Genomic DNA, 26,984 nt, shown 5'->3' on the forward strand with positions numbered 1-26,984 from the left:
GTGGGTGGCACTGTAAGCTGATTGGGAAGGACATCTCTGAGAGGAGACAGATGGTCTGGATGAGGAGGAGTCAGACAGCTCCTGGCAACAGCTGGGGACAGAGGACCCTAGGCAGAGGGAGCAGCACATACAACAACCTGAAGTGGAAGAAAGATTGAAGTGTTCATGGATGCAAAGGGAATTAGTGTTGCTGATATGCAGTGAGCAACTGGGAGAGGGGACGGGGTGGGTGGGAGAGGAAGGGAGGCTATTAAAGACCATGTCACGCAATTTTGAGATTTGATACTAAATGCAATAGAAAGCCATCGAACTGTCAAACTGTGGAAGGACATAAGTAGATGTATAGCTTTAGAAGATTGCTTTGGGAAGAATGTGTTATAGATGGGCGAGAGAGGGGAGAAAGGCCAGTGAGAAGGCAGCCATCTAGGGAGGAGATGAAGGATGGCTGAGCCTAAAGTGGAACTGGGGAAATGTGAATGGAGTTGAGAGATGTTTTGCAGTTGGAATTTCCAGGATTTCAGGCTGCGAGGAAGCAGGGCAAAGAAGGAATTAAGGGTGACTTATAGTGCTTTACATGGAGCAAACTGGGTAGGCGATATGGAGGTTCCATTTACTGTGGGAGGTTCATTTATGCAGAAGACTAAGAAGAGTGGGCTAAGGGTGCAGGGCTGGGGACAGTCAGGTCTCCTTCCTGTTGGGACTTTAACTGATTCTGGAATGCCTTGTAGCCATCCAAGCAGAGATGTCAAGTAGGTCATTGGACATATAAGCCTGAAGCTTAAGGGAAAGATCAGAGTTGGAGATGTGGATTTGGAAACCACACTCTATAGGATAGATGGTATTTAAAGGCACATGGCGGGGCTGGCCCCGTGGCCGAGTGGTTAAGTTCGCGCGCTCCGCTGCAGGCGGCCCAGTGTTTCATTAGTTCGAATCCTGGGCGCGGACATGGCACTGCTCATCAAACCACGCTGAGGCAGCGTCCCACATGCCACAACTAGAAGGACCCACAACGAAGAATACACAACTATGTACCGGAGGGCTTTGGGGAGAAAAAAGGAAAAAAATAAAATCTTTAAAAAAAAAAAAAAAATCTTTAAAAAAAAAAAATAAATAAATAAAGGCACATGGCAAATAGCATTTCCACATGGCAAAAATTTGCAATCATTCTAAGCTTGTAATTTTTTATTTATCCCTCCAAGAGTACACACCCTTGATTTAAAACTTGCCTTGACTGTGATGGAAAACACTAATAAATTTTAATTAGGAAATTAGTATAAATGTGGAAAAGGAACTCCTTTAAGTTCTCCTGCATCAAAACATTTAAAAGAGAGAAACGTAAAATTTAGATTTTGTGGGTATGGTCCAGTGGTGTAGTGGTTAAGTTTGTGCGCTCTGCTTTTGCAGCCCTGGGTTTGTAGGTTCAGATCCTCGGGATGGACCTACACAGCGCTCATCAAGCCGTGCTGTGGAGGCATCCTATATACAAAATAGAGGAAGATTGGCACAGGTACTGGCTCAGGGACAGTCTTCCTCAAGCAAAAAGAGGATGATTGGCAGCAAATGTTGGCTCAGGGCCAGTCTTCCTCACCTTAAAAAAAAAAGATTTTGAGAAAAATAACTGAATTTAAAAGACTGTAAAGAGACAATGTAGGAAGACTACTCCTCAGACATGAGGCAGTAGTAGTATTATTTCTAAAATACGTACAGAAAATCGCATTCAGAAAGCCCCTAGAAATTTATGAATGTCGTAACTGTTTGATGTTAGATGGCAAGCACTTGACTGCTACCCAGGAAAGAGCATATTTGATATAATAAAGGCACATAATATAAAATCAGAAATTCACCTGGAATGAGGGAATTATAGAATCTGTACTCTGTATTTCAGAATTCTGATGTTCCTTGCCTTGGAAAGTCAAGTATGTTGCTTGACTTATTGTCTTACAAAAAAGTTGGTAAGGGACGCTTCTTTCAAGGGGACAGTCAGATGATGACTGTTGCTCCCAGGCACTCTGTTATTAGCAGCAATGAGCACTGTCAGCAGACATGTCTCAGTTCTAGGAACTTGAGACTGAAACGAAGCTGCAGTTACATTTCTGCAGCAGCATCATTTTATTTAGTTTAGCCCGCTTGTGTTTACTGAGCATCTCTTCCGTTCCAGGCAGAGCTCGAGATGCTGAAGGGAACAGGGAGTGCTTGCTTTTGGGATCCATTGTAAAACTGGAAGATGAAAATACTAACAAAAGATTTTTCAGCTACAACAGTTTTGCTCCATGTTTTATAATTTGGTTTTGCCTTTTATCTTTTTTCTTACTATAAATAGTACTTTTAAAGCGAGAGATATTCCATATATCGGTGGGGATGTTCAAGCTGGATGAGCTAGGAGGCGTGTTCCGGTCAGCCTCCAGAAATGTTTGCTAGTCCTAGCGTTAGTTCTGACTTCCCGTCTCTCCCAGTCTCATGTAAGGATATTCTCCCTTCAGTTAACACAGTAGATCAGTGCTCCTCAAACTACCCTGGGGAAAGGCTAGAGTCGTTTTTTTATTGCCAATCTGTGGAATTTAATGCAAATTAATTACAAGGAAAAATTGGCTTGTATTTTTCTTTTATTTCATCTATAATTAGTCACCAGACATAAAATTATTATGTCAAATTGCTAGAAGAGTTTCCAAAAGCATACTCAATTTTGGTACTTAACTGGGGGCAGGGATAACATTTTATACATGCTGCGGCGTGTGACTCTGTTACGTGTTGCCACCTTTTAGCTTCTGTGTTTGTGCTGTTTATCAGCGGGGTTTTCTGGTACAGGCTGATGTGTGGTTAGGTAGCTTTTACAGTTAGGTAGTTTCTTTAATGATTAGTATGTGTGTGTTTTAAAACATAATAATACTGTGCCTCTTTTGTAAAAATAGTAAACTCTTAAGGTTATTAGCTAAATTAAAAAACACTACCTTGGATGTCCTACCTTTATACCCTTGGGGTAGGCTTGCGAGTGTCCTAACGTGTTGAGTTTGTGGGGCTGCAGTTTTGAGAGTATTGTGAGTGCTAATTGTGTTGTGAACACTCATAGGCTTCCATCCTCCCTAGAAGCCGAGTTCTCGTTTTCTCGTAAGCCTTATTTTTGTGATGCCTCCTCACACTCAGCCTCAGTTCGGTCAGAACTGAGCGACGCAAGGGAAAGATGCTCTTGTTGCCTTTCGAAGAGACAGACAAACACCTTCCTCTCCTTTCTGGGGCAGAGGAGGGGTGTTCCAGACTCCTAAGTCATTTTCCTTATGAATATTTTGCCCTCTCTTTTTCTGAGTAAGAAGTCTGTATTTGAGCATTTGATCACTGCATTTCGCATTCACTGGAAGAAGAGAATGTTCCAGGAGCTTGAAAAATAGTCCTGCTGAGAGGCTCTTGTTTGGAGGCGGGAGTCGTGCCTGACCCTGTCCTGCAGCCTGCTGTCTGTTTTGGCAAGGAATGAGTTAAGGGACTTCCTTAAAGCCTGGTGTGCTCATTCACACCCTGCTGACTCCGAGGTGTGTTGCTACGCCCTGTTTCATCCTGACTCCTGACGAACTACCCCTGGCCTGTTGAACTGGTGAAGGTGGTTTTAATTTGTTGTGGTGCAGTCTGCCCCTGGTCTCCCTGGGGAGCCTGGAATTGCCCTGCCATATGCAAAGTCTGGCGTCCATTGAGGGTGCCTATGTGGAATAGGTTCTGTCCCGTATTTTCCACCTATTTTCATTTTGTTACACTTTCTAGAGGACTGAGCAGACACAGGGCTTGTATCTGGGTTTGGGGCCTTTTTATGTGGGGATCAGTTTATTCTGTCGTCGGTTTCGGAATCGAGTCACTGTGGATTTTGCTTTTCTCATGGACTGAGATGGCAGACAGAGTGAAGAGGAAGCCTGCGAAGAGGTATTACTCTTTTTCTGGTGCCTCTCGGAAGGATTCGGTGAAGGCGCTGAGGTTTTCAAGGTCACTGAACCTCAAAAGAACCACTTCAGAAATCAGCAAGAGGCAGGTTGGTACAGAAATTTCTGATCCCTTTGAATTTCCTTTGGAGTTGAAAGTAACATATTCTTTGTGTTTATTCCTTAATATTCTTTTGAAGAAGTTTCTTGATTAATTTGGACATTTTTCTATAGCTTCAAATACTGATATTTTCTGTACCATCATTTGATTTGTGGACATTTATTATTTATTTGTGTGTTTATTCATTTATTACATGGGTTTAAGTTCCTGTGTCACCGTATAAGTGGTTGTAATGGTATCAGAAGATGGATCACTGATACGAAACCTTCTACTAAAACGTTTTAATGAAGATCCTCATGTCACCCAAACATCTCACTGAAAGGATTAGTTGGCTTTTATGCATAAACAAAACATTAGAATAAAAGGAAATTAGTATTTATGTAATTTAATAGGAATATTGTTCCGTAGGATAGTTTGGAATGAAATTTATTTTTCCTAAAAACTACTGTGAGGAAACTGAATGGAAATATAATGATAGGAAGAGATTCTGACTGTGTGCTTCTTGATATTTTGTTTTACTGTTTATTTGCTGAATATGTAAGTTTAGGCTGTTCAAATAATACCTAGCATACCTTCTAACAGTATTGCCTGTTAAAAATTAAGAGAGTCCTTTTCTTAATGTTAGTATTTGTGGAACTTTTTTCCAATTACCAAACAACAGCAAAAATAGGTAAAAAGTAAAACTAACCTCACACATGAAATGTGACTTTTTTCCCTTACAGTCTGTTTTTGGATGAGTGCCATGGTGTGTGAGCCCCCCAGTGGTCTTTTGGTAGAATGGTTATTTTTGAGCTCAGTTAAGATTAGTCATGATTTCTATGCCCCTATTGGGGGGAAGAACTGTGTTTTCAACATCACCAATAACTGCTTCAGAACTATTTCTTTCTTATAATTCCAGTTCGGCTGAAGTGTGTCATATTTATCTGGCTGGTTTATGAATGATATGTGTTTTGAACATCTCTCGAAGGTTTATAGACATGGACACTGAAAAGTAGTGTGATTCATCAATTCTGCACTTATTTTGGTCCTCTCATATCTGCTAAATCTTGAGTAGTTTTAGTTTCCTCTTCTTTCCCTTATTTTCCTTATTATTATGGGGAATGTTGACACATCAGAAAGAAACCAAGTCTGAGACATTCCGAATGTCTAATATAGCTCCTCCAGCAGAAATCACAACCACAACAGATGTGTGTGGGTTAAGAATTCTCAGTGATCTGGGATTATTTCAATGTGACAATGTTTATCTTCAGATCAATGTAGTTTGAGTTAAGGCCGCAGAGTAAAACCTGTTTTTAAGAAATTAAACTGATGTAGAGTATACAGACAATAATAACAGAAATAAAGGAGGAAATTCATTTCTCAAGGGTGTTGATTCGGTTGGCAAGATGTTCGCTCTTCCCCCTTGAAGAAGCTGGAAGTTTAAAACTCAGCTTGAACTTGGGGGTGGGGGCCTGCGTGTTGGCATTTGATGCTTGAGAGTTTATATATGAGTGCCTTATGTGGTCCTTAAGGATTCCATGGCCTTGTTTATAGAAGTAGGTTGTTGACCTAGACTTCTCTGCCAAAATCCAATTTGTTTAATTAAATTCTGCCGAGCCTTTCTGACTTCCTGCCCTAAACTACTTCTAATTACTCGTAGTTCCAGTGGCAGAAATAACAACTGGCGCTCTGCTCTTGTAAACGTGCTTTTAAATGATTAATTTCTGAGCTGTCGGGTGAAATGATATTACCTTTTCATCGTAAAGGTGAGATGTGGTCTTCTGCAGGACGCACGGGGACTCGGGTGATGCAGGGGAAGAGCTCAGCTAGACCTCCTCCGCAAAGTTCCCGGGTCATTTTGTTTGTGGCAGTGTGTAACACCAATGAAAAAGGAACACACCTTTTTCCTCAAGCAAGACACAGCCCCTCTTTAGAGCATTGTTTCTCTGCTGGACGCCAGCATGTGACATTTAAGCAGCCATATAATTTCAGTTTTGTGCATCACTTTGCTTTGAGGAAAGGTTTCCATGGAAAATGTAAGTTTCAAAATCGTTCTGTATACTTTTTTGGGGTAGAGGGATGACAGAACAAGAGTATAATAATACCTCTGAGAGTTGCCACGAGAGTTGAGATCTTGTATTAAATGGGAAAAAAGCTGAGAGAAGCTGAAATATCATGCATTGGACGGTTTGCTGGGCTTACAAGGCAAAGGATTCAATTTAAAATGTGTACGATAGAAAAATCGGCTTCAGCAGAAACACAACATGGTTTTTGAAGTACGTGGTTGAGATTCATGCAGCAGGATATGTGCATGGCCCAATGCATGGAATCCAGTCATTTCCTTGAACACCAACGTTGGGATTATTTACCTCTGTATCTGTATCTATACACTGACTTCTACATCTTGATAATATAGAAAATCTCTATCTAGTTATGGAGGCCAGCAGAATGGTCCATTATGACAAGGTTGCTTCATGGTAGAAAAACAATGATGCTAACCCAGAAAGTTAGATGATTTTGTTTTAATTCAACAGAAAGAAACCTTGCGAGCTTTAAGTTAGATCTGCAGGTTTATAGTTTATTTGTTAATAAGCCTTGCTTTGTAAGTGGACCCACAGAACCCAAAATAATGCTGCCTTGATCTTGCAAGGCCTAATGCTAATTATTTTGAACCCCCTCAATAATTATCCTTAGGTAAGAAGCAAAGGAAATTGGGTGGATTTAGTATTTAAACCTTCTAGTAATTTGTAATACTATCATGTATGTGTGTGTGTGTGAAGATAACATATTAAGGTGAATTTTCTTATAATTTTCCATCTTCTGTTCCAAGCGACATGTAGAAGAATGGTAGTAAATTGGAGATTGCCTCTGTACACACAAAGATGTATTTTTATACCACCTGTTCTCTCCACTTAGACGAAACCACTTCTTGTCAATGGGGAAATGCAGATAGGTTCAGGAGAATTTGAAGTACGATGTTGTTTATCATAAAACACTAAAACGTGTTCTTGTTAAATGCTGTGTTGGAAAACTACTTAAGATGTAACAAGTGAGGGATATATAACTTTCTCTTATTTTATACATGGTTGTAATCTGGCTCCTTTTTTTTTTTTTTTTTTTAAAGGGAGAACAACTTAGAGTTGTAAAGTCTGATCTATATGTGTGGATAACTTGAAAGAGTGTCTTTTTCTTCATTACAGAATCATAGCAGAAAAGATAGTGGTGGCTACTAATGTCACCCAGACATAAAGGAGAAATACGTTCTTGATAAGTTTTGTGACATTATTTTGCTGTGTAGATATTGAAATATTATAGAATTTGATTCCTTGTTACTCTTATGTTGCCAAAGTTGTACATTCTTGATTTTTTTGCAACCCCAATTAGTGAAAAGTTCCTGAACTTAAATACAATTCGTATTTTCAAGAGTAGCTTATAATTTTTTAAATATTAAGTTTAGCTTTACCGTATGTAATTAGGTGAAAAATGTGCATATGGTAGTTTTCAAAATATTAGTTAAAAAAATACAAACCTTAAGTATTTGCTGCCCTCCAATTATCGTAGGGCAAATAACTTTTCTTCCAAAAACACACTACCCCCAGATTGAGAGATTTTCGATTTGGATCGAATAAGGCTCCCCTTAGTTATTTTTAGGGAAATGTTGTGCAGGGCACTAGACATTAATTATACTCCTCAGTTCTCCATTGACATTTCTTTGGTAAGATGATTAGTTCTGAAGTGGTAGCCAAGTTTAAAGTAGGCTGAGATCATTTTGGATTTAAGAGTAGATTAATCCAGAGCATTTAATACCTAAATACTAAAGGGAAATGAAGTGCATGTAGGTGATTAATTCCTGTGATGGAATGTATCATCTGAGAGGTGTTCAAAAAAGCCTGCTGAACCCGTTCTTTTAGAAAGAATCAAGCGCGGCCAAGGGTCTTTCCTGCTATTCTTACTCTACATCCCTTACTCCAGATAGCAGTCTCACCGCATCGGATACTAACTAGAACAGGCATTGGCTACCAAAATGCAGAAGGGCCAGCCTGAAGCCTTGCTCATCTTGAATAGAAAACTTAGGTCGTGCAGTTGGAGGATTAATATATATTTTTTGAAAGGCAACAGATCTTCCACAGAAAGTGTCTTAAAACAAAGTGGATACAGTGCAGTTGATCAGTTCGGAAATATAGAATGTGTTATGAATTGTTAGTTATATGTTTTCACAGTGAGGAGCTGTCTCTAGGAGATTAAAAAAGATGTCTGTGCATGCCACATGGGAGTATGGAGTTGCTGGTTAGAGTGACTGAGGACTCAGCTGGTGGTAAATTTCTTGTTTACCTTTTTTGGGTTGTGAACTAAGTGCGCTGTAATTTATGTTAATTTGTGCTTTAAAAGTCTCCAGTTTTGTTCTTGGTCATAAGGTTGAGTGAGAAAGATGAAAAAATATGCATAAATAATAGTGCTAGTGGTAAAAGGGAGAGAGGTTACCCTTTTGAATAAAAACCATATGTGACCAAACTCAGGATTTTTTCCAGGGATATATTGATTTTAGGTTGTATCTTTAAAGCCATAAAACATGCTGTTTTTGAAATTCATGACCTACTTCTCTTTCCCTTAGGAATGCTGCTTCTGAATTCTTTTTGTGCAGTTAATGCTGATCCTTATAATGGTTGGAACAATTGACATTAGCTCTTAAAAGAATAAATTCTCTTTGATTTGGAAATACATATAATCATATTTTGGCAAGCGTTTTGCCATTTCCAGTTTCCACTAACTCTGATGTTTAAATTTATCTTGCAGCATTACATGGTGACATCAGCCTCTTGGTATTTCATTTTTCTTGATTTTAATTTTGATATGGAGTTTGAAATACATATTTCTATGATGCATATGGTAAAAAAATTAGTTTTTTACCACTATATTTTAAATACCAAGCACCAAACAACTTTTTAAAAGTTTACTTTTTTAATTGTTTGAACATTGTGGAGGAGACAAATGTATTACTTGAGGAGGTAGATTTTAAATTCATCCTCTTTTAAAGTTGACTTATGTGTATTATTTTATTTTTATTTTTCCTTACTGAAATTGGCATGTTTATATAATTGAAATATCTATCTATACATATGAATTCCTTGATTCCGAAACTACTTCTTAGAAGCAAAAAGCAGTGACCGATTGTTTGTCATGCATCTTCCCCTGTCATCGGAGCCATGACTTTGTAACAGAAATAGCATACGTAGGCAAACCCAGCAGCAGCTGTCTCCGGCTGTATGTGACGCAGCCTAAACACGCATTTCTTTTGCCTTGAAGACCGTAATTCTCACTGATGGTATCAGTAGCTTCTAAAAGAGCAGCCTTGGCCGGTGCCCCCCATCAGCCTAGCTAGCCGCCCCTCACCTGCCTCTGTCCCATGACTCTAGAGTTACTCTGGTCTCAATTTTGCAAACCTTATTGGCTGCCCATGTATTGTTAAGTAACCAGTTGAAAAACAAGGAGACAGAAATGCATTCTTGTGTTTTTTATGAGGCCCAGTTATACAAAACTTTAGATTGCTAATAATCTCATTTCCTTCACAGCGTTTGGCTATCTCTTAAAAACAAAGTTGAAAGCATAAACAAAACAAGTAACAAAGTTCCTCTTGGATCAAGTGCTGTTGGGTTGGACTCAGAGAATTTTTGAGGTTTGATTTGAGTTTATTTTTATTTTTTGAGGAAGACATCTGCCGCCAATCCTCCTCTTTTTGCTGAGGAAGACTGGCCCTGAGCTAGCATCCATGCCCATCTTGCTCCATTTTATATGTGGGATGCCACCACAGCATGGCCTGCCAAGCAGTGCCATGTCTGCACCTGGGATCCGAACCGGCGAACCCCAGGCCACCGAAGTGGAATGTGTGCACTTAACTGCTGCGCCACCGGGCTGGCTCCTGATTTGAGTTTAGATGTCATTTAATCTAGGAATTTGTAACCATGGGTTGAACCAAATGCTTATAGACACTCTAAAACATGTACCAGCAGCACCCCCTCTCCCCGCCCCGGACCTGCTGAATCAGAATCTCCACTGGTGGCAGCCAGTCAGCAGTCGGGTCCCCACTCCCTCCCTCAAAGGTCCCCCAAGTGAGTCTAGTTTACACCACTGAACATTGCCAGGTGAAGACACTGAACTCTGGAAAAGTCCAAGGACTCAGAAGATAACAGAACTATTAGTGGCAGATTTGAGAATGGAACTCAATGGCAATTGAACATATTACATGTGTTCACTCCCTTAAGAAAATAGAGGCATGATGGCTTAGAGACCTGTGAGTGACTGGCGGTGTGTGACTGGCGGTGTGTGACTGGTGGCCGGTGTTTACGTGTTAGTCTTCGTAAAGGTGTCTGCTGTGTTCAGAGGCAGGTGAAGGAACCTCTGCAGATGCGCAGGTGCGACCGTGAGTGAGGTAGGAGCTGGCCACTAACTACTCAGGTTCCCATGCCAAAGATGATCGTTATCAGCACTAACAGTATAGGTAAGCTGCCTTCCTTTGGGTCAGATTTAAAAGTCAGGATCAGAGCATCTAACCTAGTTACTAATTAAGAGCCTCTTAGCCCCTCTAACAGAAAGCACGCCTATGTTAATAAGTCATCCTATGGCTATCTACCTTTGCAGAGCTTTTCAGTATAATTTTTGATTAGGATACATAATTAGCTTTATCATATAGTATATATTTTTATTCGTAGTAGAATTTTACTTTCATCATAGGATTGAAAACCAAATTTTTAATAAATAACTTCAGAATATGTTTTTGTACCTATATTGAAGACCATCTGAGGAGTCCAGATACGTTAGATAAAATATTTTTTAAAATTCACATTTTGATGCTGATATTTAGAACACTGAAGTCATCAAAATATGGGAAAACAGGCATTTCATCAAGGATCTGTTCCATTGCATTAGTTCCAAGCTAATTATCACCTCCTTTTCTTACAATGTGTAGTTCTGTTGGTAGTTACAGGTGTTTTTTCTCTTCTCTTTTCTGTCTCCCCTGTTTTCATCTGCTATGTTTACTGCTCTATCTCTGCACCTAGGACAATGCCTGACACATAGGCAGCACTCAATATTTGTTGAATGAATGGAAATGAGTTAATACCCCAGGTATCTGCCTTGAGAATACCCTATTGTGCAGATAACTTTCTTCTTTTGCTTATCCGTGAAAAGTAAATATTTACCATTGGATTTAAGTGTAACTTTACAAAGGCGGCTTTGTCTTCTCTTCTGCCTGTATCTGAGGACATTTATCTTGCCTTAGTCACAATAATGAAATTCTGTAAAGCCAGGTTTGGAGGAAGAGAATTGTCTGTTTTTCCTCTTCCTGTCTCTCAACTCTCCTAGGATTCTGAACTCTCTTGAGGCTACTCAAACGGGTGTGAACTGTGATAGCTACTTTCTCGTTCACATCTTCCATAGGATGAGGTGGGAGTGTGGTGACAGCTAAGCAATTACTTAGGCTGAGCAGCTTCTATCAAGTAGAGAGCGCCGGCAGAGCCCTGTTACAGACAACACTGCAGTGGAAGGGGAAGCCCTCTGCATAGGAGGTATGCTGGTAGTAACAGATTTTTTTGATAGGGCCGAGAAGTTGACCTGAGACGCGGTTGATCTAGGCGCTGTCCTGGAGCCTTCACTGTTTTCCTTTGTAGTTCTAAGTAAGGACTTCAATACTTGTTGCTGCTCAGCTGTTTTATTACTTTTGATCTGTGAACAAGTGGCAATTACTCTTTCATTATCTTTCCACCCTCACCATTCCGGGCCACCTGAGGAAAATCTAGATCCATCATTGGTCCATCCAGGAAATTAAAGGATGAAGGAGCGACGTGGCAGCATTCATGTGCTGCCTCTCCTTCTTTCTTTGGTTTTCAGAAAACTCCACAAATGAGAATGTAGCTTGTGATGATGCATTACTTTTAACAAAATCATCATGATATAATTAGTATTTCTTATGGAATTTAAGAATAAACGTTAGCCACAGTAGCTGATATTTACATTCTGTGTTCTTTGCCAAGACCAAGTCCACCCAGACTGGGAATTTGGCTGTCTATCTTTGGACTCATCCAATTGGACTGGACTGGAAGGATGAGTACCCTGAGTTGTCCCATGTCACTCATATATGAGTCTCTTAATGCTTAAAATCATTTACTGCAAATATTTCTCAAATATGGCTAGATACATAATCATCTTAAATGATTATGCACTTTTCAGTGCCAAAGGCTGTCACAGAAACATCTCTCTTTTTTTGCGTAGTGTTCTCATGGCGCAGTGATCAATAAGGTGACGGCACTGTAGCATCACATTATTGTACTGCTATTCATGTAGCCGTAGTGAACACCATTGCAGAGCCAGGCACAATTGGTACTCTCGCCACCAGCCTCCAGGCTGCAGTGGATGTTGGCAGTTGTGTTTTAGGAAATGTTATGAGATGATGCTCAGGGTGCATCCCCCTCCTTTAGAAATGGAATTCTTATTTCTGACCTATCAGCATTACTTTGACAGAAAGATTGCTTCCACCAGCTGGTTTGCCCAAAATGATTTGTTCATTTTAATGTTTGGATTTTGTTCTTAGAGTTCTAAACCAATTTCTTGACCTATGTGTCGGTAATTCTGTTAGGGACTAGTTATTCATAATTAAACGTGGCATATTTCAGAAAGTTCTGGAATAGATGTTTTTGTCCGGCGTAGAGCATTTGGTATGCAAATCAAGGTCTGGCTTCAAATTAGGTCCAGACAAGTTCTGGTTCAAAACCTCTGCCTTTAGTTGTTGCAGCCACCAACCCCATACTCTGTATGTGCTCTCCTCCTCCCTTCCTGCCTTTTAGGATGCGGGCCCAGTGAGCAAGCCCAGAATCAAGTACAATGAATGAGGAACCCTTCAGTGAACAGTGGATGGTTAATAGGAGAATCCCACGCATCTAATAGTGTATTGAGTCTTGTTGAGTCGTTCCTATAGTGCCACCTAGAGTCTAATAGTAGCACTGAGTTAACTTTTGAGCCTTGACACGGAGCGTAGAGAAACTGAGCTTCTTGGGTCCTTTGCGCTGTGTTATAACGGAAGCAGTAGTGCCTGGAGTCAGCTGCAGTTTCTTGCTACTTGACTAGCCACATAATTAGTATGTATTGTATGAATATCCATGAATATAATGATTTTTTTAAAAATCATTAATGCCCCAGCAATGTGCCTTCTGTCCTTAAATGGTTTTTTTTTTTGAGAATTGGCTTTTATTTTAGAGATAAAAAGATCAGGTGGTTCATGAGAACTTTTTTAGTATGATCATTTTCCAACTTATTTGAATTGCTATACCTATTTTGATAAACACATTCTCGAAATCTTTATTATTAAGAACTTTCACAGATTATATTAAGTACATGAAACTTTTTCAAGCACTTTTTTTTTTTTTACCTAAAAAAGCCCCCTTTTCTGGCAGTTATGGTTTTTCTTACGTTGTCCCTGCTCAGTGGGACGCCTTTCCTGGAAGGTGCCCCTGTTCTCTGTTGGGCGTGTTCATGTCTACTCATTCTCCTCCTCTTTCTGTCTCTATCTCTATATCTCATACACATAAACTCATATTATTCATGAAGCAGTCCTTACTGCCTGCGAATTCTGTATAAACTGCTACAGAAGAGTAGGTCGGAGTGTGGGTGGGAACTTAGAAGGGAATTAGAAAAAGGTATTCGATATTTTGCACAGAAAGACTTGGTTGGGATGTACCTCTTAATGGCCTTGTCTGAAGTCATGGACTACAGCAACCACCAAATTGGCTAAGAAAAAGCTTTTGATTGCATTTTCTATTGATACAGACATTGATATAACTAAATACATTAAAAGAACTCTCTTTGGAAAAAAAAAGTGGAAAGTGAGAAGTTTTGTGGATAAACAGAAGAATGACACAACTTCTTCAAAACATTGGACCTGCCTGGAACCTCTCAGGCACTCGTGGGTCGTAAACAGTGAGCCGGTCCCCTGTGTTCACTGGGCCTGTTTGTCAGATCAATATTTGCCTACAATCAGGTGTTTGGAAGGAGAGAGAGGGAGCTTTTTGAAAATGAGAAAAACTGATTATGAGGAGAAAGGGCCAGCAGTTCCTTTCAGCTGCTCTGAGATATCAGCCCAGGAGCTGTCTGAGCGCATATAAAGGAAGTGAGCCTAGAGAAGTAGAAACACCATCCCCTGACACGTGTGTCCCCAGTGTTGGAGGGGGCTCTCTGCCCACAGCAACCTGCATGTTTTAGGCACTGAGACATGCCTGCTGGTCATAGGAGCCCTCTGCCCCTCTGCCAGGGGTGTGGGGTCTTTCAAGCAGGACTTTCAGCGTGCAGATATGCCTCTCTGCACTGTTCCGTGATAAGGAAGCTTTATGCAACACAAATTGCACAAAGCACCCCAGCTTCCCCTAGGAAGGGCTTGTCTGTCTGTGTTGTCTCCTTGCACTGTCTGGAAAGCCCACCTCTGATGGGGAGGCCGGCTGGCATCCCTGGGATTCTGTCACTCCCTATGACTGCATCTGGATGAAGGCCTGCGGAGCATCATCCGGGCCCAGTTTGGACTGGAGATGAGTAAATAGATCCTGTCCACCGTCTTTCCTTTCCCCTTTATTCTTTGCAAAGTTTGGCTTAATAGCTGTTACTTCTTGTCCCTAACGCCCACAGAAAATAGGTTTGCCCCTGTTTCTCTGCTCCGACTTCACTCTTTCAGGTGAGTCTTCAGGCCCCTGAAGCCGTGATTAGCCTACACGTTTTCCTTCCCTCAAATGCCAGCGGTTTGGGAAAAAAGCACGATCAGACCTTCTTCAGGCCGCTTCACTAACACCGTTCACAGGTGCACTGCATGAACGTCCCCAGGTACTTTATTTAGACATTTCTTCTAGGATATTTGAAAGTAGGTTTTATTTTAGAATAAACTGTTTCTTTGTTAGTTATAGACAAGTTAGCTTTGTCAGCGTGTTGGGTACATGAAATGTGTCCTTTTATCCCTTGTTTCTCAGATAGAGTAATTATAGCTTCAGTTAAAAAATAGGGTTTTCACTTGAGATGTCTGTGTGTTCTGAAGGGCTGTGTTATATAAAAAGATGAAAACATCTTTGTTACACAAAATTCTCATATTATTTCTACCAGTCCAATTAATCATAATCCCAGCCCTTCTGCCACATGTAAAAAGCAGCTTTCAGTAGATAATTGAGTGTGTGAAAGAATGCCTATTGTCAATGCAATGTTTAAAAAGTTATGTTTATTTAAGTTAACAGTTCATTAGACCAACAGGTTCAGTTCTTCAGTGCCAGCATAGACTGTGAAGAGCAAATTGGGATACAACAAAAAAAAAATGGTTTAGAGTATTGTAATAGAATGCAATATTTCTGTGTTGTGTTTTAAATAATTTTCCATCCTGGAAACAGCTGCGCATGGCTTGCGTTGAGTGCCTTGCCTCTCTGCGTTCTTGCTGGAATTCCTGGTACTGACTGGGTCAGGAGGTGGCAGTTCAGCCAAGGCGTACTTGATGGTTCCTGAACCCGTGCTGTGTGACCCAGAGGATCGTCTGTCCATATGTTCATTGTATTTGTGTCGGTGAGCAAATGACAAATACACTTTATTCCCACATACATCTTCATTTTGCCCAGTTTAGCTATGCATTTCAGCAGCGTGCATTCAGGGTCGCCGTGTACGGCCGTGCAGGCCTGCGCCTGTGCAGCTCCACGGGAGCCACCCCCATAAACCGCCATGTGATGTGGCAGCCCTGTGCTTAGTTATTTACGTCTGTTCAAGCTCCTCTGAAAATATCCCATGTTTAAAATGTACTTTATGTTCTAAAATTTTATTGTTTTAAATTGTCCGTGTTTAGAGAGGAGTAAACATATAGTGTAGGCATTTATGCAGATATTATGTGTGGTTCAACCAAACTTCTGTCCACTGATAAGCTTTAATTAAAGACTTAGAAATTAGTTTCAAATTTGAAATTAAATTAAAAAGATTTTTTTTAAAAAGATTGGCACCTGAGCTAACATCTGTTGCCATTGCCAGTCTTCCTCTTTTTTTTTTTCTCCTTCTTCTCCTCAAAGCACCCCCATACATAGTTGTATACTCTAGTTGTGGGTCCTTCTGGCTGTGCTGTGTGGGACCCGCCTCAGCGTGGCTTGCTGGGGGTGCCATGTCTGCACCTAGGATCCAAACTGATGAAACCCTGGGCCACCAAAGCGGAGGGCGTGAACTCAACCACTTGGCCACTGGGCGGCCCCTAAAAAGAGTTTTTATAGTTATAAATTCTTTAAATACTAGACGGAACTTAGAAATCATTTTTATCTGGCGCTCTCATTTGGCGGAGGAAACGCAGGCTCATTGGTGGTTGGCGGGAGAGGCTTCCATGGGGCACAGGTTCCTCGCTGTTTGCTGTCTATCTGCTTTTCAGGATCAGATTCCTTAGGGCGTAGACCAAGCCAATGCTTTTATGTGCCCTTATATTGCATTATTTTCTATTCAAGTGGATTTTTCAGGTAAATGCTAATCAATAAAATTGTAGAAATTAAATAACAAAGACTGGAAATAATATATACAAATTTAGCATTTATGCTGTGCCAGGCACGATCATAAGCGCTTTAGACATGTGAACACACTTGATGATCACCACGCTGTGACGGGGTCCTGGTGTTTTCTCCATGTGATGGATGAGGGGGTCGAGGCACCGCGATCCTGCTCCAGGGTTGCGCCGTTATTTCCCAGCTCAGACTCGCCCAAGTGTGCTTTGCCGCCCCCTTCCGCTTCTCAGGCGCTGCCTATCGGGCGCAGAGCAAGCCTGGAGGGAGGGAGGCGAGGTGGGCTGGTGATTCCTTGTTTGCTCGCTGTTCCTGTCAGCATGGCCCAGCCGTGGCCATTAAGTGGCAGTTGATTCTAGCTTTCAGCTTTTTTCTGGGAGCCCCGGAACCAGCTTCCTCAGGCCTCCCAGGAGGTCTCACCACGCCCCCCTGCCCAGAGGACCATGCACTAGCTCTGCCCAGGCCCTCCTCCCAGCTCCTGGGGGCCGCCCCTCCTCGCGGGCAGTGGCCCCGCTGCAGGAAGCCCTTCGCTGAGCTCCCCGCTCCCCTCCCGGCACGCAGCACCCCTCCTCCGAGGCCGGCACAGCGCCCGCGACCCTCTGCAAATGGCTTGGTTCTGCTCGGCCCGGCCGCCGCCTGCGTTCCCCAGCTCCGAGGCCAGGAGGCGCCTGCGGCGGGCCAGCTCTCCACCCGATTCCTTGTGTTCTCTGCTGTGGTTGGTTTTCCTCACTGGGTCCGGACTGTACTTGGCATACGTTAAATGCTATTCAGCATTAAGCAGATTAGATAATAAAATAATTTAGGTGAATTTATTTTGAGTACTATTGTAATTTAAACTAGTATCTAATTATTAATTAGTACTAGTACATATTTTCACGTATTTTCCGAAGGGAATAAAGCCCAAACAGGCTTTTTTTAAAGATGGAATGATGCCGCTTTCTTTATTGATCTCTAAAAAAGTTAAAAGGAGGCTGAAAGAAAAGAGGAGGAAGCTGCGATATATTACTTAGTCGAATCGTGTGGCTTTTGGGAAAGGTGCGATCCAATTAGGATAAATGAATATCAGTTGATTTTAATGAAATCCACATAGACTTTTTTTGGACAAAAAATTCTTACATTACTTAATGAGTTCAAAGTACCACGAACCTCTTTGTCTTAGTTTCCACCTTTCTTTACCTTCTCCCCTCCTAAATTTAAAGAACCATGAAATGGTGCTTGAAAGTGTACATGCTCTTGTTCTGGCTTTTCTCGTGTGTGCTATTGCCAGGGATCTAAGAACCTGGTCATTATTTGCAAAACTTTAGGGTCAGAGTTTGTGTCAGAACATAATTCCTTACAGAGGAAATGTGGACATGGGACAGCTGGGCTAGTCCCCCCGCAGGGCTCAGTTTTGAATGTTTCATAAAAGGCTCTTTCCTCAAAACATGTTTACCTCGAGCTTCATGCGTGCCTTAGCTTGGTGCCTTTGCAATTTTTATGTAGCATCTGTTCCCAGATCCGGGCGCTAACAAGGCCTTCCTGCAGACAGCAGTCAGGACGGCAGGGAGCTGCTCCCGGTGGCGTCCGCCCTCTCCCGCGGTCTGGAGTTATTATTCATAACGTACATTCTCTCAGTTCCCAGCATGTACGTAATTAATGGAAAAGCCTATCCCAGGAAGTTGAGCAGCCACAAGTAGGTCACCAATACCAGATGTTTAATTATTGTCATTAGGAAGCATTTGGAAATACCTGGTGAGCTTTCTAAAAGCATAACAATAAGCGAATCCCTTTGGGTTTGGACGGATCGGCTCTTTTGTGTTCAGCGATGATTAAAGTGATTACAGGCCCAGTGCTCGTGCCTTCTTCTGAACATCTTCATCAAAAAGAGGTAATAATTATGCTGTGCTCACTGTGAAATACACGTCATCTCCCTTTTCATTTGTCCCCTGATTTCCTTCAACTGTGCCAAGTTTTAATTAATGTGCTTCAGTAGTATGAAAACTCGAGCATCTATAATTACATCTTTAGTGGCAATATTTAAATTTTGAATGACAATATATTTATCATAGAACATTTCCTGGAATTAAGGTCAGTTATCTGGAACCTCAAGAAAATGTTGGAATGAAATGTGTTCCAGATGGTTAGTTTTATTTTGAAGGTTAAAAAGAAAATCCAAAATAGGGGATGCCGAACGAAGTCTCATGGTAGAGAGTAGAGATTGGATTTACAACCTCTCTGTTAGCCTTGCGATTTCTTGTGGCATATGGCGATGACGTGGTAAATACGTTTTACAAGGGAAGGGAATTGTAAAGAAAATAGTCCTGTTTTTTACTTTTTTCTTCCGCCTCAAATTTATATGTCATAACAATTTGGGGCTTTTTACTACTATGTGAGAGGGCTGTTTTCAAGCCACCCTTCTCAAATGTTTGTTTTTCAGCTCGCATTGAAGATTACACTAAAAAACCCATTTGGTGTTTGAGTTCAGTTCTGAGGAGCATGGGGAAGCTCCGTGTCTCTTCTTGACTGCTTTCTCTCTCTGCTTCTCTTGTTGCTCTCAAGCTTTGTTCATTCCCTTGCTGATGTCTTACTGGAACTTAAAGTTTCTGTTAAGCTAAAGTTGTGGTTTTTAAACCAAATTTCCTGCTCTCTAGTTACCCTTAAGATGGACCCCTGGCTGCCCCTTGTGTCCGCTCTCTGTCTCCTCATCCCGGGCTCTTGGTAGAACGGCCGTGAGAGGCTGCGGTTCTCATCTTCAAGAAGTAGCAACGGCCACAGTCTTCAGGGTCTCGTTCCTTATTTGCTCTCCTCTGCTTCCACCCTCTTTCACAGGTTTTGTACTGATTTCATGCACATGACTCGCCCTGGGTCCTGTGTAATCAGGAGAAGCACAAGCGAGGGCAGTACCTATTGTCTTTTTTTTTTTTGTTTTATGTATTTATTTTTGAGGAAGATTAGCCCTGAGCTAACATCTGCCACCAATCCTCCTTTTTTTGCTGAGGAAGACTGGCCCTGAGCTAACATCTGTGCCCATCTTCTTCTACTTTATATGTGGGATGCCTGCCACAGCGTAGGTCCGCACCTGGGGTCTGAACTGGCAAACCCCGGGCCACCGAAGCAGAGCAAGCGAACTTAACTGCTGTGCTTCCATCTTTTAGAAATAACACACACAAACAAATTGATGTGAACTCATATGCTGGACAGATTTATAGATAAACACTGTGCCGTGTGAGAAAGTTAAACAGGTTGCCCTCTGAGAGAGGTTCACATGAAGTCTTTATGTGCACAATTCAAACTCCACTCTTTAGGAGTTTGTAATGGTTTGGTAAGAAGCTAGGTGTACTTTTCTTTTGAACAGTTAGCACAGGTAAGATCGCAGAGTGAGCGTGTTAGAGCACAGAAAAATCATTTGATGTCTCTTACATAAGGGACATGGCTGGTTCTTAAAAACAGGTGTGCATTGCAAATATTGTGTGAAGTTGTTGAGCTCAACAATGTTGGGTGGAGTGTTGGGCTCAGAAAAAGTGGTTGTCATGCCCCCTTCTATTTTCATGATGGGAAAGAATAGAAGATCGTTTTTAAGCAGTTGATTTTATGGTTCTCATTACAACGCGGTTGGTGTGTAGAAGGGGAGATGGATACAGGCCTGAGCAATCAGGGACAGATTGTGATGTTAGAAAGAAGAGGCGAGGGTCGAAACGTGTTTGGACATCAGCATCAAGGCAAGCGTGGGAGTGGAAATACGCCTCGTGCGTCCTTGTAACAGCAGTGTCTTCATTAGAGAAAAGCTGGGAAGAGCCATAAAGTGGAAGATCTCGAAAGCCGGACATCAGAGTTGAGTTTTGGGGTACCATGTGCTAGAAAGGTGAGTGGTAAGGGAAATGGAGAACAAAGAAGTAAACAGCTTTTGTGAAGGGATTCGGTGGGCAATTTGGTATAATTTGGCAATATAGGCGCTGTGATGGAACCAGGGAGCTGTTTTGGTTTTTCGTCAGTGAACATTTGCTTTTCCATCGAGAGTCATAGATATTTTTCCATGGAAAGGCAGGCAGCACGTCCTGGACTCTGAAGCGCAGAGTCTGGATTCAAATGGCTTGGGTTCAAATTCAGCCCACCTATTTACTGGCTGTGTGACCTTGGGCAAGTTACTTAACCTTTCAGTGCATCGGTAAAATGGTGATGATAATAGCACCTGTCTCACGGGGGTGGTTGTGAGGGTGAAAATGGTGTTTGGTAGATGATATCACCTCACATGTTGGCTATTATTGTTGTCATTTTTTTTGTATTTTGCCTATCCTTTCCCAGAAGCCGGTAGTGGCATCATCTGTATGATACTTCTCTGAACTGTTTTTCACAATTGTACTGGCACCAAATGTGTTTATCTTCACATAATCCCTTTTAGAGCCATGTCATCACATTCATATTTTCATAAATGTTTGTCTGTTTAATATTAGAGCAATTAATAAAGACAAGGTGTGAATTGTTCTGTTAACTTGTGCCTCCATGTTACTGTGAAGCAGTTTATAAGGATTCTGCCGTAATTGGGTGCGTGTGTCTGTGCACACGAGCGCGAGTGTTTCTCTTCTAGATTTCTTTCTGCCCTGTGATTGCATCTCTAAGCGCTGTGCCACAGAGAGCAGAAGCTTCCTCCACAGACCAGGTGCCCGTGGACACGCCGAGGGCTGCTCGGTGCCCTGGGGCGGCCGAGGTCAGTTCAGTCTCCGTGTGCGTTCTTATGGAGAGCTGCTCTGTGGTCTGAGTGCCTCCCTCTCTCCCTTTCAGACGTCTGTTCGTGATCTCATGCCACACGTGCTATTTTTATGTTCCTTTGTGGGAGCGTTTTCTTTTCAGAGGAGAGAAAGTTTGTAAAAACAGGGAAAAAGATGAAAAAGGTGTGAGTTTTCAGTCCTTAAATGTGATGAACGTACCTCTGTGGGGGTGAGGATCACATCTTGGGGACTGTGTGCGCTGACGAAGACGTCACCAAGAGGCGTTCAGGGCTTCAGAAGGACCTCAGATATTTCCAATTTAAGTATCTGAAATTGAGGCGTTTTTGCTTAAGTGGTTCTACTCCCAAAGACTGTCTCCTTTTTAATGTTTGAACATAATCTGTTTCTTCCCAAAGAATGCAGTGCTTGCAATAGCCCCAAATATCATTTTCCTGGTTATTAATCCTTATATAAGATCCTCCAAACGTTTGTCTTCCTTAAAAGTGATCTAGGCTAGGGGGCTGGCCCCGTGGTATAGTGGTTAAATTTGGCACGCTCCACTCCAGTGGCCTGGTTTGGTTTCTGGGTGCGGACCTACACCACTGGTCAGCCATGCTGTGGTGGTGACCCACATACAAAATAGAGGAAAATTGGCATGGATGTTAGCTCAGGGCTAATCTTCCTCAGGCCAAAAAAAGGTGAGATTGACAACAGATGTTAGCTTAGGGTGAATCTTCCTCAGCAAAAAAAAAAAAAAAAAAAAAAAAAAAGACCTAGGCGAACACAGTTTTTCTCTTAAATGTGTGATCCATCCTTTTTTTGGGGGGGGAGGGCACACTGTGCGCCTTACTGTCTTCAGAGCTCTCAGGTTTGTCCTTTAAATGAGCACTTCTGTTTTAATGCTCCTCCAGCTCTTAATTCTTTTTTTTTTCTTGTTTTTCGAGGAACATTAACCCTGAGCTAACATCTGCTGCCAATCTTCCTCTCTTTGCTGAGGAAGACTGGCCCTGAGCTAACATCCATGCCCATCTTCCTCTACTTTATATGTGGGACGGCTGCCACAGCATGGCTTGCCAAGCGGTGCCATGGCTGCACCTGGCATCTGAACCGGTGAACCCCGGGCCACCAAAGTGGAACGTGCGAACTTAACTGCTGTGGCACCAGGCCGGCCCCAGCTCTTCATTCTTTTTGCTTTAGCTTCCAACTTTTTATTTGAAATGCAAATCTCTATGTAACAAGCCAGAGTCTAACTCACTTACGCAGCTTGTTACTTCATGGATGAGCTCCTGGTTACAGCTAAAGAATTTGCATATTTGCTGGATGCGTTGCAGTAAGCCTTGGACATTAACATGTTTGGTTCTGCGGAATTTATGTCGGTCTGTCTTTTCTGTGTGGAATCTTCTAGTGAAGCTACAGGCTCCCTGAGACTGGCGAGGCACCAAGCATGAGTGAGACACAATCCATCCCACAAGCAGCATACTGTTACCACGTCAGTTGTCCACTGGATCCTTCCATGTCTATACTTCTGTCTGTTCCTTGAAGGATGTTGGCCATCTTGGAGTTTAGTATCTCTATCTTGTTCCCACCTCTGTGTGGTTATTCAGCAGAATGTCTCAAACTAGATGTGTGCCCAGTTTTCTAGAATCTAGTGTTCGGCTTTGGAAGAAAGTGACAAGAGACCTTCCTCAAATCCCCCAAGGAGACAGGATTTCAAAGATGTCGTGAACGCTTCTCAGCCATCAGCCCAGACTGTGCGCTTACATGCTCCTTGATGGCTGTTAGTCACCAGCAAGGTGGCCTGCGTGTCTTGACCTCACGTTAGAGAGAGGCGCGTGTCTACACAAATTACAGCCAGCTTGCTCTGCAGCTCAGTGAGAGCCAGAGAACAAAACGCCGGCGGTGAGGACCAGGCACACTGCGGCGGACAGTGGGAAGTACTGGGTAAGCACGAAGAGGTGCCGTGTCTGCTTCGTGGAACGTGCTTCTACTTAGGGGCCAGCCACTAATTAAATGACTGCACTCTGAACTGTAACATTTGCAAGGAGGGTGATAGCCTGAGCTGAAGTCTAAAATGTGAGCAGGAGATAAGTGACCAGTCAGTCCACTTTGATCTGGGAAAAAAAATCCTTGTTACCCAGCATGAAAAGGGCCTGAGGTAATTAATATGATGCAAACTTTCTAAAAGCCCCGTCTCTTACAGGCACACGATATAAAATTGCTCACGAAAGTCAGCCTCCCGGGCTCTGCGTTTGGTGACCCGTCAGCAATGTTCATGGTCTTAGTCATGGAAGGGATGTGGCTCTGGAAGATGCAGCCATGGGCTTTGTGATTTCACACGGCCGTGCTAGGAGGGCAGTCCCAGTGTTGTGCCAGCCCCGGAATCTGGGGGGTCGGAGGCGTTCCATCTGGTGTCTAGGCTCTGAGATGGGACACGTGCTGAAGAAGGACTTATGGTGGCAGCCATATCAGACGCCTTCTCCAGGGCTGAGGAGGGCTCGAGCTCCATCAGGACGCTGCCCCCTCCTGAGCTTGGCGGGGACACCTCTCCATCCGACATCTGTGCTAGGGCTGTTTAGGGACGCCATCGACCGCTAAGCCTTCTTTTACGTGGTGCAGGCTGCATTTTATGTGTGGGTGGTGGAGCAGTTCGTGAGAGGAATCCTCTGGACAGAGAAGGTAGCCGGTGACGTGCCCTTTTAGAAAGGAGCACCAAGGCGCTGTTAGTGCTCAGCAGGCCAGGGAAAGACACTGATTTTAGGAGAAAGTATGTGTCATTCTCTACTCAGACCAACAAAAAAATACATGGGAACTCTTCAATTATATTGATTTTTGCCATTTAGAACCAAAAATCTAATTTTTGGGCAAGTGACACCAGGAGCATGTTATTTGTGTTCCATGGTTTCTGTAGACACAATTCCTCACACACTCAGTGGGTGTGTGACTGAGGTTACTTAGCCACCATAAGGTTGAGTACATCAACTTGTGTGTGATCAAATGTACTGATTTTTACCCTTTTTATTTTTCATTTTAGTGTTCTCTTGTGCTTTCTGATCTGAGTAGCACCTACATGAATGAGTGAATTGACTGTGAAGACAGTTTATACCAGCATACCCCGAAGACCCACAGTTTTTGCTAGGCTTTCTCTCATATTTAAGCAACTTAAAAAACAATTCCATTTCAGCTTGAGGGTTTCCTTCCCTGCCCAGGCGCTTGGCTCCCACTGCTCTTGAGCTCATTGCCCACAGGACGCGCTTGGTCTCCTGGGCTCTACAGTTCATGGCTGACACAAGTGCTCATGCGAGGCCTTTGCACGTTACTTTTGTAGTCTTCTGTCAGACATCAGGCTTGTTGGAGGCTGTAAATCCTGGAAGTTCAGGAGTCTGCTGAACTTGGTCCATTTAATGCTTAGCATGCGTAGCCCCACAGGCATCTTTAAAACTGATGGTGATGGGTTCCTATTTTTGGAGGATTCATCTGTTAGGTGACTATAGTAAGTTTATCCTGGCCTTTCCTTGGAGGCCCATCCAGGAAGTGTTAAATGAGAGAGCGGGTCCCGTAAGAGAATCGACTTATGGGGACGTGTATTTCCAGGTTTGCGGGGCATTCTTCAGATCTCACAATATCACAGGTTTTCTTTGGTCTTATCGAAAACTCCTCACGGCGTCACCAACATGAAAAGAGGAGTAGTCACAACAGCTCTTGGCATTTGTTTTCACATGAAATACGTTGGTATTAAAAACAAACTGCAAAACATTCATGGAAGTTTTGGAGTTCCTTTTAAGAATTTCTTTGAAGCTGAGTTCCCCTTGTTGCATTTGTTACAGTTCGGCTTGGCTTTATAGGTTTTCAATCTTGGGTTCCCATGTGTGTTTTAAGATGATACAGCATTACATGCAGTTTTAGTCTTTATTAAAATCAAATGCAGTCTTCAGACCCATGTGCATGCCACATGGCAATATTAGGATGAAGAAAGTGTTTCTATTTATAATCACATATGTTCCTGAGTATATCTGGTGTGATTTTCACATTGAGTTTCTATCCAGGACAGTACATCTCTGCCTGCACAGAGAAGAATAATGAAACATCCGAGGACTCAGGGCACCCTATTCTTTGAGGCCCCTCGAGCAGGGCTTAAATGCTCCTGCCCACAACTGCCAGTTTCGAACTGTACAAAGCTAGGTTTCCAAATTTGTTTATCCTTTCTTGATTGAATATTTTCAAAACCTGACACATCCTAGAATTTCTCCAAATAGGTGTTAGCAGCTGCGAATATTGATTAGAAGACAAAAAGTGACCACTTGGCAAGCCATGCTGTGGCAGGCATCCCACATATAAAGCAAAGGAAGATGGGCATGGATGTTAGCTCAGGGCCAGTCTTCCTCAGCAAAGAGAGGAGGATTGGCAGCAGATGTTAGCTCAGGGCTAATCTTTCTCAAAACAAAAAAAAAAAAGACGGAAAGTGAAACTGTGTGATGCTTACCTGCATTTTAGCTGGGAAATAACAAGGGAATTAAGGCTACAAGTCATTCTAGTACACTGATTGCATCAAAAAAAGAGGACTTTTCAGGTTTTTTCATTTTTCTGTCAAGTATGGATCTGTTCCTGTGGGCTTGAAGAGAAGTCTTTAAAGTTTCCATTTTTATTGCCCTGGTCCTATTTAAGTCTTAGAATACAAAACAACTTAAAGTTGGTGGAATTGTGTCGGTAGGACTGCTGACTTTGCGAAAGCTTTGCCCAACAGCCACTTTGAAATGAGCTTCTTTATTGAATTCATCACGCTTCTGTTCCTGCGTGAATACTCAGTGCTCAGGATGTGCTCTTCCGCATGCTGGGCCACAGCAGTGGGTGAAGACACAGCCCCTGCCCTCATGGGGCTTACGCTCAGTGTGCTGCTCACGATAGGAATGGAGGATGTGAGGGTCTTCACAGGATGGGTGAATTAATGGGCTGTTCGAAGCGTGTTCCAGTTAGGTACAGACAACTCAGAGTTCCACGTGTGGAGAGCTGTCTTGCTTTATTTCAAGCACCTCACCCTCCGCTCCTTCCTCTCAAAGCGTCTGATAGCAATCAAGGTGAAGGAGTAATTAATAAAGCTCTTTGCTTAAATAAAAGCAAATACTTTCATATTTCCGAAAAATAGATACACAAGTGGGAGGCGCATGGCTCCGGTGTCAAAGAGGACCATGAGGGGTGTATGGAAATTTGGAGAGGGAGACCGGAATTACCTAAAAAAACCCGCAGTTATTGAATTAGACCTGTGACCTGGGAAATGTTCCCGTCTGAGTGATGACCAGCGTGTGCTTGTGTGAAGGAATTCCATGAGAGACAGAATCCTAGCAGGACTTCCTCTCAGATTATTAGCCCGTAATGATCATACTTGGTTTTATTGCCAAATTACTATTATGCTCTCTGAGGTATGAAGTGATATTAATGACCATTTTCAATGAGAAATAACACTTTATAGCGTTGCTATCATTTAAACATATTAAAATATGTTGTAATGCAGAAGAACCCCCTAGGGGAGAGAGATGAAAACTTAGGGGTTTAATTTGAAATGCAGTTGGGAAATTATTTGGACAGCAGAGAAAGCTTTAGGGCAAAATTTCAATAAAAAAGTACATTATTTTCTGAACTATTCGTGAGAGATGAGAGTCTGTTTTTCATGTACCTGGACTTAATTATGGTTACCAAAAAAATCTTTGGCTAATGGTAGTCACTCATCTGTACTAATCCAACACAAAATGAAAAGTTATTGGTGACA

At 42.3% G+C, this 26,984-nt stretch overlaps 1 protein-coding gene across 50 annotated transcripts in view; it reads left to right on the plus strand.

Annotated features, from left to right (window-relative positions):
* PARD3 (par-3 family cell polarity regulator) overlaps positions 1 to 26,984 on the plus strand; it is a 614,383-nt gene that overhangs the window by 122,802 nt on the left and 464,597 nt on the right. For 24 of the 50 annotated variants that reach the window (XM_008527219.2, XM_008527232.2, XM_008527223.2 and 21 more), the window contains exon 1: positions 3,503 to 4,009. The exons of the other annotated variants lie outside the window; for them this stretch is intronic. In XM_008527219.2, the coding sequence (XP_008525441.1) occupies positions 3,689 to 4,009 (321 nt within the window). In that variant the 5' untranslated portion in view covers positions 3,503 to 3,688. Of the gene's footprint in view, positions 1 to 3,502; positions 4,010 to 26,984 lie in introns of those variants that run through there. 50 annotated transcript variants of the gene reach the window in all.

Source organism: Equus przewalskii, chromosome 30 (genome assembly GCF_037783145.1).
Source record: "Equus przewalskii isolate Varuska chromosome 30, EquPr2, whole genome shotgun sequence".
In the NCBI taxonomy this organism is placed as follows: Eukaryota; Metazoa; Chordata; class Mammalia; order Perissodactyla; family Equidae; genus Equus; species Equus przewalskii.